Source organism: Lampris incognitus, chromosome 2 (genome assembly GCF_029633865.1).
Source record: "Lampris incognitus isolate fLamInc1 chromosome 2, fLamInc1.hap2, whole genome shotgun sequence".
NCBI lineage: Eukaryota > Metazoa > Chordata > Actinopteri > Lampriformes > Lampridae > Lampris > Lampris incognitus.
Genome location: NC_079212.1, coordinates 145,714,527 through 145,728,916, shown reverse-complemented (window position 1 = coordinate 145,728,916; position 14,390 = coordinate 145,714,527). Strand labels below are relative to the sequence as shown.

Here is a 14,390-nt window from a genome sequence, read left to right as displayed (position 1 = left end):
AGTCAGAAGAGTGGGCCGTAGGTGGAAAAAAATCCAACCTCAGGGTCCATCTCCTCCATCTGAAAGAACTGCTGTTCATACTCAAAACAAAACATCAAAGAGATGAGAGTTTCTTATTTTGCAGGCCTAATTAGTGACAATAAACACAATCCAAGGTTCCCGTTTAAAACCATAGACTGGCTTATAAACCCTGCCCATCCTGCTGCATCTGCAGCATTTTGTCTTCCTTTGTTGGATTTTCCTCTTGTCCTTTACATGTTATCCCCCCAAATTCTTTGAAGAGGTCCTGCGCCTACCCTGGGCCCTAGCCTGCTCTCCATTATTCATCTTTCTCTCACCTCTGGTTGTGTTCCTGATGGTTTTAATGGCAAGCATCCAACCTTGCCCTTGATCCAGCCCAACCAAGTAACTACAGACCTATTTTGAAGCTACTGTTTATTTCAAACATTTTTGAAAAAAATTGTTACACAGCAGTTCCTTGAGTTCACTGAAGGACAATAAATTCCAATCCAACTTACACTGCCAACATAGTACAGAAACAGCACTACAAAGAGTGACAAATGACAATGGTGAACATTCTTTCTTGGTCCTGCTTGACCTAACTGCTTCTTTGGATACTATCGATGACTCCATCTTGGTTGAACGTTTAAATAAGAGGGTTGGTATACCAGGCTCTGCTCTCAATTGGCTCTCATCCTATTTGTCCAAAAGGAAGTTGCAGATTGCCATAGACAACTCTGTGTTCTCAACTGCCCTTATACTCAGTGGAGTTCCTCAGGGTTCAATCATTGGTCTCATTCTTTTTTCACTTTACATGTTACCTCTAGGCAATCTGGTTAACCAGTTCAATTGCATCTCTCATCACTGCTATGCTGATGACATGCAGCTGTCTTTTCAGTTAAGCCAAATGATATGTGTAATATTGGTACCCTTCATGACTGCCTGCTATACCATTAAAGGGCGGATGTCACTCAATTTCCTTCAGGTCAACTCAGACAAAACCGAGGTTCTCCTTATTGGTCCTAATAAGTTTGTCTCAGAAGTGAAACCATGTACTGGCCCTCTGGCTATGAATATTAAACCTTCCTCAAGAAATCTGGGTGTAATCTTTGACCAAAATCTGAATTTTGACCCACACATAAACAAGCTTGTGCAAACCTGCTTTTCCGACTTTGAAACACTACAAAAATCAAATCCAATGCTCTCAACCAGAGATCTAGAATTACTAATCCAGACCCTTATTTATTTTTTCATGCATTGACTACTGCAATGCTTTTCTCTTGTCTCAGCCAAGCAGCCCTGTCTCATCTGCAACTCATGCAAAACGCTGTAGCCAGGTTGCTAACCAATACCAATTGTAGATCCCACATCACACATCCCTTCATTGGCTCCCTGTAAAGTATAGAATAGATTTCAAGATACTGCTTATCAGATATAAGGCCCTACATGGTCTTGCCCCTTTATACATTTCCGAACCTTTGCATCCCGAGTCCACCTCTAGGCCACTCAGATCTTCCAACCAAGATCTCTTATTTAAATCCTGCTCTCTCGGCAAATCTAATGGTGACTGTGCTTTTGCCTTAAGGGCTCCGTCCCAACTAGAACAGTCCACCCCCCCACCCCCTGTTAGATCAGCTGAGTCTGTAAATGGCTTTAAAAAACTTCTCAAAACCCATCTCTACTGACTTGCCTTCCCTGTATAGGGGCTGTAATTTATACTCTTCTGTATATCACTGTATATGTATGTTGTTTATTTTTCTGTATCTGTATCTTGCGCAGCACTTTGTAACTTTGTTTTAAAAGGTGCTATATGAATAAACTCTTACTTATATACTGATGAACATATGTTAGAGAAGAGAGCAGTGATTTTTCTGTAATTTGTCTTGCCAGATAAAACATTGAACCGCTCGAGAACTACTGTCTCCGGTGTCTTATTCACATAATGCAAGACCACGTCTGTTACACATGCAATTTTATTGCATAATAGTGTGCATGGGCCTGTCCATGCAGGAGGCTGCAGAACGGAGGAGACTCTGGCCGTTTATACTTTTAAGTCACCTTCAACCAGAAACCAGGGTTTCCGTTAAGACAGTAATTACTTTTCTTTTTCCAGTAAAAAGGCTCAAAACCCAACAAATAATCATCTCCCAGGCCATACTATCCAGCAATAATTCCACCCAAAGAACATACTTTCCCCACATCAAAATTACTACAGTGTTTGAAAATGTCAGCTGAAGATGTTGACAACTAATCTTATCAGTCACTCAAATGTTAGGGAGGTCCTTTATCTCTTGATCCGTCTAATTTGACATTTTTACCCAATGTTAACTAACCACTTGTGACAAAATGTTCGTTTTTTTCCGATAGTGTGTTGTATGGATGACCAACAGAATCTTCCACACTCCCGTCACTTCCTGAGAACTTTTGTTATTGGTCCATACACAGCGACAAAAGAGCGTACTCATAGCGCTAACGCAATGCCTTTCTTTACTCACACAGTTGCTGGTGTTGAGCTTTAGTGGTAATGTTAGCGGGCCTTGAGTTGTTAAACTGCCATAACTGATTTACCATCAAGTCAGAACCAGATGGCAAAATGACGTTAAATTACCAGAGCTGATTGAGCGTGAGCTGAATCATTGTTTTACCACATTTGGTGACACATGGTAACAAAACTGACATTTATATGAAGAAGTTCGAGATTACCGTTTAATGGCTGCATGTGTGAAGGCACTTATATCTCCACATTCTCCCTGGCTTTGAGCTCTCGCTGGTCTATAACAGTGTCAGATTTCCACTTATGGGCTCACTTCAGCGGCTTTACGGTGCCGGGTAAAGCTCAGTGGCATGTGGCATTTGAAATTAGCTTTCAATCTCCACCAGGCCTGGCTGCGTTCATAACCCACCTCCAAGATCAGTGGTCTGGTTGCATTAGGTGCCGCTGGCTGATAAACAGCGTGTGGCGTGGGGGGCATACTCACTTCCCGGCGGCGTAGACCTCAGCCGTGTCAAACAGATTGATGCCATTCTCATAGGCCAAAGTCATCAGCTGCTCCGCCATCTGTTGTGAGCATAAGAGAGGAGGAGGATGGAGGAAGACAGAGTTAGGAAGAGGAAATGGGGGCGGGGGGGGGGGGGTTGCACAGAGATCACTGACGTGAGGTGGTACGGGATTTTTTTTCCAATTATCAAACCTCCCCCTCATGGGGCTGTTAACATCTTGCCGGCTTTCGGCTGCATATGGCCCATGTTTATGTCTTCCCTGTGTCAATATGTTTTGCAGCCTAAGCAGGGACAGACTTATCGGCGTCACCCCGGCTAAGCAGGAATCATACGGAGAATGTGAAACCAGTAGCACTCAAACGGATGACTGAGAACCGAGAATCCTCTCACCTCGTCTGTGATCTGTCCTCCAAATGTCACCCATGTCCCTGCACAGAATGACAGGCACATGTGAATACAACACACACGTCTGAGGGAACAGTCACACTCCCAGTCTGACACACACACACACACACACACACACACACACACACACACTGCTAAGCTTAACAACAGGCAGCTAAGAGGGTCTTTTTTTAGAGATGCACCAATACCTTTTTTTTTTCAGACCGAGTACAAGTGCTTGCATTTGGGAACTTGCCGATACTGAGTACTGATATGAGTACTTCATAATCCCATTACAGTGTTTCTTTTTTTGTTAATTCTCCCCCTTTCTCTCCTCAATTCTATGCGGCCAATTGCCCCACTCTTCCGAGCCGTCCCGGTCTCTGCTCCACCCCCTTTGCTGATCCGGGGAGGGCTGCAGACTACCACATGTCTCCTCCCATACATGTGGAGTCACCAGCTGCTTCTTTTCACCCGACAGTGAGGAGTTTCACCAGGGGGACGTAGCGCGTGGGATGATCACGCTATTCCCCCCAGTTCCCCCTCCCCTCTGAACAGGCGCCCCGACCGACCAGAGGAGGCGCTAGTGTAGCGACCAGCACACATGACCACATCTGGCCTCCCACCCGCAGACACGGCCAACTGTGTCTGTAGGGACGCCCGACCAAGCCGGAGGTAACACAGGGATTCAAACTGGCGATCACTGTGTTGGCAGGCAACAGAGTAGACTACTACGCCACCCGGACGCCCACACCATTACAGTTCTAACAAAGAGTTTAAAAGATGTTGTATTTTCACCAGATGTTCCCCACTTTCTGACTGTAACAAATTAAACACACAACATGATGCTGTTGCTTTACATTGAACTTTGTGTTGTCCTGAATAAACATGTGCACTGGCCAGTAACCGGCAGAATTTATAGTCATGGGTGAGGGACAAAGAGATCCGAGAGGGTGTTTCACTGGACACAAAATTAGTATACACCCACGAGTGCAGTATAAGGTCATCAACGTTTTATTAACACACCATTAGGAACACCTGCAACATGCCTTTTTTGTCATTGTTGGGCCAGATATAGGTATAGTGTATAGGTGACAATTAGTATAAAGACATGATGAAGAAAATCTTAAAACATGTATCTTGATTTCATGGGAGCTTTACAGCCTGTGTAGAAAAAGACTGCGTCAGTCACCAATGTTAAGCCTCCCATGATGCATCACACCAACTCACATGTCTTGTGTGTGTCATCTTACTTGGCAAACAATAAAAACTTGAATACCACTTTAATACCAACACACACACACACACACACACACATACACACACAGTCCAAGGAAATTTACCTAATCCAAGGCAGGAGACCCGCAGGCCCGACTTTCCAAGGTTCCTGTCAAAACAGAGAAGGAAGGAGTCGTCAGCATAAACACTGAATTCATGTGACGGCAATGAACGAGGCTGCAGGTATTGCAAGTGTGTGGGATCCATCACACACACACACACACACACACACACCAAGCTTACATACATATTTATATCGATTCTTACTTTCTTTTGTTGCTTGTGTTTTTTTTTTAACTTTTCAAGATTATATTTTAAGAGTACATAAAATGTTAAAAAATCCAAAAAAAAGTAAAATAAAAACAAAATAAAAACAAAAACAAAATGTACATTAAAATACATTTTTAGATTACATTTTACTACGATTACATTTTACTTTTAATATTAATTTTGTTTCTTCTAGTTTTGATTTGCCGGCTCTTAAGTTTGTGTTTTGTGTCTGCAGACACACGGAGAGAGACTGCTGCTGATGTGCAAACTGAGCTGGCAAATAAAAGTGACGGATTGTGCTGGGTGGTTTGTATGAAGGGTTCTTACTGCAATGAGATTTAAAGTCAAGTTGAGGGGGGGGGGCGAGAGGGGCAAGAGAGAAAGTGAGAGAAAGAGAGACAGCGAAAGAAAGAGAGAGGGAGAGAGAGAGAGAGAGAGAGAGAGAGAGAGAGAGAGAGAGAGAGAGAGAGAGAGAGAGACGGGGGCTTGGTGTGGATCTGCTTTCTGTTTGTGCTGACACATTTATGATGGAAGAAGGGAGATATATAGAAGGGAGATATACATATCTGCTGCCAGGGAGGGAGGGAGGGAGAGAGAGAGAGAGAGAGAGAGAGAGATGGTGTGTGTTACATTTTGTCGTTTATGAGAATGTGTGAATGCGCGCACATCTGTGTGTGGTTACATGTTTGAGCATGCATATGTGTGTGTGTTGAGGCAGATGTCACAGGACTGCCTGGGATGGGAAATGTCTCCTTAGCGCCCCCCCATGACATCCATTGAAATCTCTGCCATCGCACCCGGGCCCCCCAGCTAACATAACACTTGAATCCTCTCCAGTGAATCAGCCCCCCCCCCCAAACATCACTTCAAGCCAATCAGAGGGTCTAAGGACGGGATGCTGTGTTGCTGTAAAGCCCCTTGAGGCACATTTGTAACTTGTGATACTGGGCTATACAAATAAAACTGACTTGATTCCCCTCGGCACCCCACTAACAAAGCTGGCATCTGTGAGCCCATCACAGTCCAGACAAAACCCTTCACTGGGTTTGTATCTTATTTGTGTCAACTTTCCAGTTCTTCAAACTGAAACACATGCAAACCATCCCATTTTATATTGCACACAAATACAAGTCATAACAATGATCATAACCCACATATGTAGTCATATTTTTGGCTGGACCACTCTGAAAACACAAATGCATATGTCCCTGACTGACCGACTGACTGACCGACTGACCGACTGATCAGTTTGACATGACTGGGCTGCTGGATCAGGTAACCAACAACATCACTGACGTTACACGATTGGCCGAGCCATGAGGGAGAGCGCACAGTTGAAGCACCTGTGACAAAACACTCACTGGCAAACTCAAAAAAGGGTTGTGTGGCTTTTGCGGCCGCTAAACCTGCACAAATAAGACAAAACGAAACCCTCTAATTCTCAACGCACCCGCAAATGGATAAATGCAGCCCTAATCACACTGCCAAGCAAACAGCGTCTCGGTGCTACGTGCACGTATTTACACGAGGTAATATGAACACAACTGGCGCAAAATGGGCCCCTTTCTATGCAAATGAGCCTCATTGAGAAACACCAGCACTAACAGGCACATGCAGTCAGAGTGAAAATGATTAGCGTCTTCAGAGAGATGGTGGTAACTGACGCCCAGACCCTCCAGTGAGCAGGGCAGCAGCGGTTGTAGCCCGGCGAAGGCACCGTCATGCCAGCTGCGCTCATGAGCGGATATTGTGAAGCAGAATATCACCTTTTCATTTAACTGAGACCGAGATCATTAGCAGATACAGGTTTCCAGGTCAGACAATTCTTGCTGCACTTGATGACACTGAACCTGTGCTGTGTTCTTGGTGCAAAGCCCCCACTGATACTTTGCCACATGGGTAATTGCACTCAGCTGCAAAACTTCATGGGCGTGTTTGTGCTGTAATATCATCAGCACAGTATCTTTAGTGACTCGGACCTTGAGACGGGGCAGATAGCGGTTACAAGTGATGCGCAATTCATGGTGCTATCAGCGGCCACAATCCACTCTTTGTCAATTCAGAGAGAGAGAGAGAAAAACGAGACATCTGCAGATAGAAACGGGTGAAATAGGAGGGGGCGTTAACAGATAATTATAATAGTTATCGTTACAATTGAATTAAGTTCTCTTTCAAATCAAACATCCCAAGAGTGGAAGGTATTGTTCCTGCAACTGCATTAATAGCCTTTTTTTTCCCCACTCGAACACGGCTTAACCGTGTCATGTGATATGGTACTTCAGTACACTTTAAAGGACCACTTCGCCAATTTTCAACCTTAACTATTGTAACCGAGCACATTTTTCGCCGGCTGCGGGATTTGATCCGAGGTGCACTGCACCACAAGGCAACTAATCGCTAATCGCTCGACTAAAGGGGGCTGACCCCCTGGCCAATCAGCCAGTGAGTCTTTAGCAGGTTACAGTAGTCACCCCCTCTCGGAAGCGTGCCCTCGTGCGTCGTTAAACCCGCACTCCGAAGAGTTTTGAGGATCCCACCGCTGCCACCAATGTATCCGAGCATATTTTCTGCCTGCTGTGGGATTCGATCCGTTGTGTACTGCACCACAAGGTGACATCATTCACCGCTCGACAAAAGGGGGCCCACCCCCTGGCCAATCAGACAGTGAGTCTTTAGTAGGTCAAAGACTTTTTAGTCTTCTTTTAGTCTTTCTGTAGGTTATACTACCCAAATTTGGGATAACGTGTGGAAAAACATATTCAGTTGTTGCCAATATTCTCTATGTCTCTGGGACGTAGTTGCAAAATCTGTTCTTTCGGGACCGGTGTCGTCATTCGACCCGTCAGTGACATAATTGGTGACAAGGGAGAACTACGGGCAAGTTCAGCTTGGATTTCTAGTTTCCGCCTCCAGGGGCATGCTCTAGATATAGCTTAAAAACAAAACTTCCTTGTTCTCTTCACTTGTACTGCGAACAAGCTACGTTTCCACCAGCGAAAACGGCGTCCCAAGATATGAGTGCAGAGGATCGTATGGGTGAGGACACATTATTTTGTTTTGGCTGACTCGGATATTCAACCGTATTTATTCCAGACAGAGTATACAACCGAAGAAATGCAGCGGAGAGAGGCCGAGGCTGCTTGCATTCACTGAGCATGAGAAAAATGGCCAGCATCGACCTTCCATAACCTCAATTGCCGAGAGTAAACTATGACTGGTGGTGCCATTGCTCAAATTGCCCTCTGATGCCAACAGAAATGGAATAATTTTGCTGTAATGAATTTCAGCGTGGGTAGTTTTTGTTGGGATGCTGTGGCCAATGCCAACCCTGAGACCGCCCGTGTGTGCCTTACTATACATGAAAGTTTTACTCCTCACATGGACAGCGGTGTGCTGGGTACTTTCTTCAGAATCCTAAAGATAAACTGGAAAAGACCACCAAGACCAGCATGGCTGCCAGATGACCATTGAGTATTTTCTAACACTATGTTTTGGCCAGCAAAGTTGCCAACAAAGCCTGGAGAGGTGGAGGTATGCACTGGAGAGAAGAGGAATGAAAGTCAGTAGGAGCAAGACAGAATACCTATGCGTGAATGAGAGGGAGAGGACAGTGGAATGGTGAGGATGCAAGGAGTAGAGGTGACGAAGGCGTATGAGTTTAAATACTTGCGCTCAACTGTCCAAAGTAATGGGGAGTGCAGAAGAGAGGTGAAGTAAAGAGTGCAGGCAGGGTGGAGTGGGTGGAGAAGAGTGTCAGGAGTGATGTGTGACAGAAGGGTACCAGCAAGAGTTAAAGGGAATGGTTACAAGATGGTAGTGAGACCAGCTATGTTGTATGGTTTGGAGACAGTGGCACTGATGAAAAGACAGGAGGTGGAGCTGGAGGTGGCAGAGTTGAAGATGATAAGATTTTAATTGGGAGTGACGAAAGAGAACAGGATTAGGAACGAGTATATTAGAGGACCAGCTCAGGTTGGACGGTTTGGAGACAAAGCAAGAGAGGCAAGATTGAGATGGTTTGGACATGTGTGGAGGAGAGATGCTGGGTATACTGGGAGAAGGATGCTGAATATGGAGCTGCCAGGGAAGAGGAGAAGAGGAAGGCCAAAGAGGAGGTTTATGGATGTGGTGAGGGAGGACATGCAGGTGGCTGGCGTGACAGAGGAAGATGCAGAGGACAGGAAGAGATGGAGACGGATGATCTGCTGTAGCGCCCCCTAACGGGAGCAGCCGAAAGTAGTCATAGTAGTGTGGTGATACACAGAAACGTTGGACAAGCAGTTTTCTCAACACGTTTGTAATGATTTCATGGCAACCTCTTGTTACCCAGATAAATTCTATAGTATATTTTCCCACGTCTCACTAAGTTTCCCGTTGCAAGCATATTGCCCAATCATACTGGCCAAAAAGTTGCCCTATGTATGATCACCCTGACATTATTTGTCTTCACTTAGGTAACTTGCAATTACAATGACCACTGTGTTAATGACCAAAACCAGCACAGTTGCATAACAACAGAAACCAGCGAAGCATTTAATATGCACAGCAATTTGCACACAAAACCTGTTAGATCGCCGGTTTCAGTCGTTATGAAAGCGGTGCTGTTTACAAGGTTTGGGATACCGGCAGTGAGACTGATGAAGACACTTAGATGAGCGATGAAACGTTTCTCCCACTGAACTGTGTCCAGATGAACTGATTCAACTGTCTGGGAGTAGCTGCTGACGTTACAGTATATGATCAGTACTTGTAGCTTCCTGATGAAGAACCACCTTCTTTCCCGTCTTTTGCTCTCTGCAGACAATATTGTTTGGCTGCTTGGTGTTTTTTTTTTTTTTTGAGTGGTGCTACAAGTGGAGAAACTTGGCAAAGGGAACCACGTCATCTTGGCTGCCTGAGTAGTACATCGCATCAGTCCTGTGTAGTACATCGCATCAGAGCCAAATATCCTTCCGCCAATGCTCAGTACACAGGCCATGCTGAAGTGGACAATGCAATGGCTGAGCTTTGACCATGTGACATGCAAGCCCTTGTGTAATAACACTGCTAAACATCAATCAACACTTTTACACTGAAGCTTGTTGGAACTGATTATTTTGTCTTGTCATATTATGACGTGCAGTATGCTAAATATTTATTTGAAAATCGAATAACACATTGTAACAAGTATTTGTTTGAATAACGTTTTATATATATATATATATATATATATATATATATATATACACACTCACTGGCCACTTTATTAGGTACACCTTGCTAGTACCGGGTTGGACCCCCTTTTGCCTTCAGAACTGACTTAATCCTTTGTGGCATAGATTCAACAAGGTACTGGAAACATTCCTCAGAGAGTTTGCTCCATATTGACATGATAGCATCACGCAGTTGCTGCAGATTTGTCGGCTGCACATCCATGATGCGAATCTCCCGGTCCACCGCATCCCAAAGGTGCTCTATTGGATTGAGATCTGGTGACTGTGGAGGCCATTTGAGTACAGTGAACTCATTGTCATGTTCAAGAAACCAGTCTGAGATGATTCGAGCTTTATGACATGGCGCGTTATCCTGCTGGAAGTAGCCATCAGAAGATGGGAACACTGTGGTCATAAAGGGATGGACATGGTCAGCAACAATACTCAGGTAGGCTGTGGCGTTGACACGATGCTCAGTTGGTACTAAGGGGCCCAAAGTGTGCCAAGAAAATATCCCCCACACCATTACACCACCATCACCAGCCTGAACCGTTGATACAAGGCAGGATGGATCCATGCCTTCATGTTGTTGACGCCAAATTCTGACCCTACCATCCGAATGTCGCAGCAGAAATCGAGACTCATCAGACCAGGCAACGTTTCTCCAATCTTCTATTGTCCAATTTTGGTGAGCCTGTGCGAATTGTAGCCTCAGTTTCCTGTTCTTAGCTGACAGGAGTGGCACCCGGTGTGGTCTTCTGCTGCTGTAGCCCATCTGCCTCAAGGGTCGACGTGTTGTGCGTTCAGAGATGCTCTTCTGCATACCTCGGTCATAATGAGTGGTTATTTGAGTTACTGTTGCCTTTCTATCAGCTCGAACCAGTCTGGCCATTCTCCTCTGACCTCTGGCATCAACAAGGCATTTTCGCCCACAGAACTGCCGCTCACTGGATATTTTCTCTTTTTCGGACCATTCTCTGTAAACCCTAGAGATGGTTGTGCGTGAAAATCCCAGTAGATCAGCAGTTTCTGAAATACTCAGACCAGCCCGTCTGGCACCAACAACCATGCCCCGTTCAAAGTCACTTAAATCACCTTTCTTCCCCATTCTGATGCTTGGTTTGAACTGCAGCAGATCGTCTTGACCATGTCTACATGCCTAAATGCATTGAGTTGCTGCCATGTGATTGGCTGATTAGAAATTTGCGTTAACGAGCAGTTGGACAAGTGTGCCTAATAAAGTGGCCGGTGAGTGTATATACATATATATATATATATAGGAGGAAGTGTGGTATTGCAAGAGGAAGTCGGAGTGGCAGAGAAGTATGTAGGAGTGGTGCAGGATATGTACAAGGGCAGTGTGACAGTGGTGAGGTGTGTGGTTGGAATGACAGATGGGTTCAAGGTGGAGGTGGGATTACATTAAGGATCGGCTCTGAACCCTTTCTTGTTTGCAAAAGTGATGGACAGGTTGACGGATGAGATCAGGCAGGAGTCTCTGTGGACTATGATGTTCGTGGATGACATTGTGATCTGTAGCGAGAGTAGGGAGCAGGTTGAGGAGAGCCTGGAGAGGTGGAGGTTTGCACTGGAGAGAAGGGAAAAGACAGGAGGTGGAGCTGGAGGTGGCAGAGTTGAAGATGATAAGATTTTCATTGGGAGTGATGAAGAAGGACAGGATTAGGAACGACTATATTAGAGGGACAGGTCAGGTTGGACGGTTTGGAGACAAAAGCAAGAGAGGCAAGATTGAGATGGTTCGGACATGTGTGGAGGAGAGATGCTGGGTATATTGGGAGAAGGATGCTGAATATGGAGCTGCCAGGGAAGAGGAGAAGAGGAAGGCCAAAGAGGAGGTTTATGGATGTGTTGAGGGAGGACATGCAGGTGGCTGGTGTGACAGAGGAAGATGCAGAGGACAGGAAGAGATGGAAAAGGATGACCCGCTGTGGCGCCCCCTAACGGGAGCAGTTCAAAGTAGTAGTAGTAGATATATTATAATGTGAGCAGTATATTGCAAATATCATAATTTGACTAATAAATATCATGATGTGACTAGTAAATATCACAATGTCACTAATAGATATCATGTTACTAATAAATAACACGTGACTAATAGATATCATAATGTGACTAATAAATATCATGTGACTAATAGATATCATAATGTGACTAACAAATATCATAATGTTATATTTACTAAATATCATAATGTGACTAATAAATATGTGAGTAGTAAATATTATACTAGTATAATGTGACTAGTAAATACCATAATGTGACTAGCAAATACGAGCAGGCGTTACTGATTTAAACAAAGTAAACGAGTCAGAGTTTTCCATCTAAAAACAGCTGACTGGTTCTGCTGACTGGTTCTGCTGTTGTTTGATGTGACTCACAAACAAACAAACTCCTCCGCCAACCGGAGGAGTTTAAAAATGGCAGATGTCAGTGAGGCTGCAGCGTGTCCCTGGCCTCTCTATCTGAATGAGTCTTGTTTATTTTCATTTGTGGTTACTCACATCTGCAGGACAGAGGGCAGAATTTACACAACGTGAAGAGACGATTTGCCAAATGTGGCCCGTGTGGGCTAAGATGTGTAGGGAAGAAGAGAGACGGCATCAGAGGTGATGTAACAGACGAGGAGGAGTTGGCGTAGCGCAGCAAGCAAGCAAGCGTGTGTGTGTGTGTGTGTGTGTGTGTGTGTGTTGTGAAACCATGGTAGATCAATAAACTGCTGTGGTGACTAAGAAAAAAAACACTTCTTCATTTATCTTCATAACAAAGCTGCTGTTCAAACCCAGGAAACCATTTCAGACATGAAGCTCAGCACCATCACGTCTTCTGTAGGAGCTCTCTTTAAACATCTGCTCCTCCTGCTCCTCCAGTCTGCATGAGTCTGCATAGAAAACATCTAACTGACTTAACAATCCACCATACACCACATCATCCACCATGACCGCTCTTCTCTGGATCTGGATCTGGATGGCCACAAGAGGAATGTGTCCTATTTACTGTCAACATTTCCTATTTCTATTGTATCAAAACCCCACAGTACTGTTTGTTAAGTGTTTGTTAACTGCTTGTCAGGTGTGTTTGTTAAGTGTGTTGATGAATGTGCGTTCGTTAAGTGTGTTCGTTAAGTGTGTTCGTTAAGTGTGTTGATGAATGTGCGTTTGTTAAGCATGTTTGTTAAGTGTGTTGATGAATGTGTGTTTGTTAAGTATGTGTTTCGTAAGTGTGTTTGTCAAGTGTGCTGGGCCGTCCTGCTCTGCAGTGTGAGTTAGAACATGTCATAAGGAGTCAGATGAGGTCATTTAATAAAGGAGTGGGAGCTCATCAGCGTACACAGCCAGTCAGTGTGGGGGAAGGCGGTCTGCAGACCAGCGTCCTCTGGCTGTCTTCAGGGCAATCACTGCCGGCGGGAATGAGCTTGACACAGCCAACCGCCACATCTCATCTACAATTAACAATCCTTAATTACTTTGGCTGAACTGTCCCCCCCAGGGACGTGTCAAGCAGAGACGGGAGAAACCAACAGATGCTCGCCGACGGGAACTACTGACAGTACATTATACCCCAGTCTTGTTGTTGTAGGAACTACTGACAATATATTTTACCTCAGTCTTGTTGTTGTAGGAACTACTGACAGTATATTTTACCCCAGTCTTGTTGTCTTAGGAACTACTGACAGTACGTTTTACCCCAGTCTTGTTGTTGTAGGAACTACTGACAGTACGTTTTACCAGTCTTGTTGTTGTAGGAACTACTGACAGTACATTTTACCCCAGTCTTGTTGTTGTAGGAACTACTGACAGGACATTTTACCACAGTCTTGTTGTTGTAGGAAGTACTGACAGGACATTTTACCAGTCTTGTTGTTGTAGGAATTACTGACAGGACATTTGACCAGTCTTGTTGTTGTAGGAATTACTGACAGGACATTTTACCACAGTCTTGTTGTTGTAGGAACTACTGACAGTACGTTTTACCCCAGTCTTGTTGTTGTAGGAACTACTGACAGTACGTTTTACCACAGTCTTGCTGTTGTAAGAACTACTGACAGTACGTTTTACCCCAGTCTTGTTGTTGTAGGAATTACTGACAGGACATTTTACCACAGTCTTGTTGTTCTAGGAATTACTGACAGTACGTTTTACCTCAGTCTTGTTGTAGGAACTACTGACAGGACATTTTACCACAGTCTTGCTGTTGTAGGAACTATTGACAGTACGTTTTACCAGTCTTGTTGTTGTAGGAACTACT

At 44.6% G+C, this 14,390-nt stretch overlaps 1 protein-coding gene across 7 annotated transcripts in view; it reads right to left on the bottom strand.

Moving 5' to 3' along the window:
• kcnab2a (potassium voltage-gated channel subfamily A regulatory beta subunit 2a) overlaps positions 1–14,390 on the bottom strand; it is a 138,047-nt gene that overhangs the window by 34,834 nt on the left and 88,823 nt on the right. For all 7 annotated transcript variants that reach the window (XM_056302124.1, XM_056302128.1, XM_056302117.1 and 4 more), the window contains 3 exons: positions 4,728–4,771; positions 3,391–3,428; positions 2,979–3,058 (listed from right to left, as the gene is read on the bottom strand). In XM_056302124.1, the coding sequence (XP_056158099.1) occupies positions 2,979–3,058; positions 3,391–3,428; positions 4,728–4,771 (162 nt within the window). The remainder of the gene's footprint in view (positions 1–2,978; positions 3,059–3,390; positions 3,429–4,727; positions 4,772–14,390) is intronic.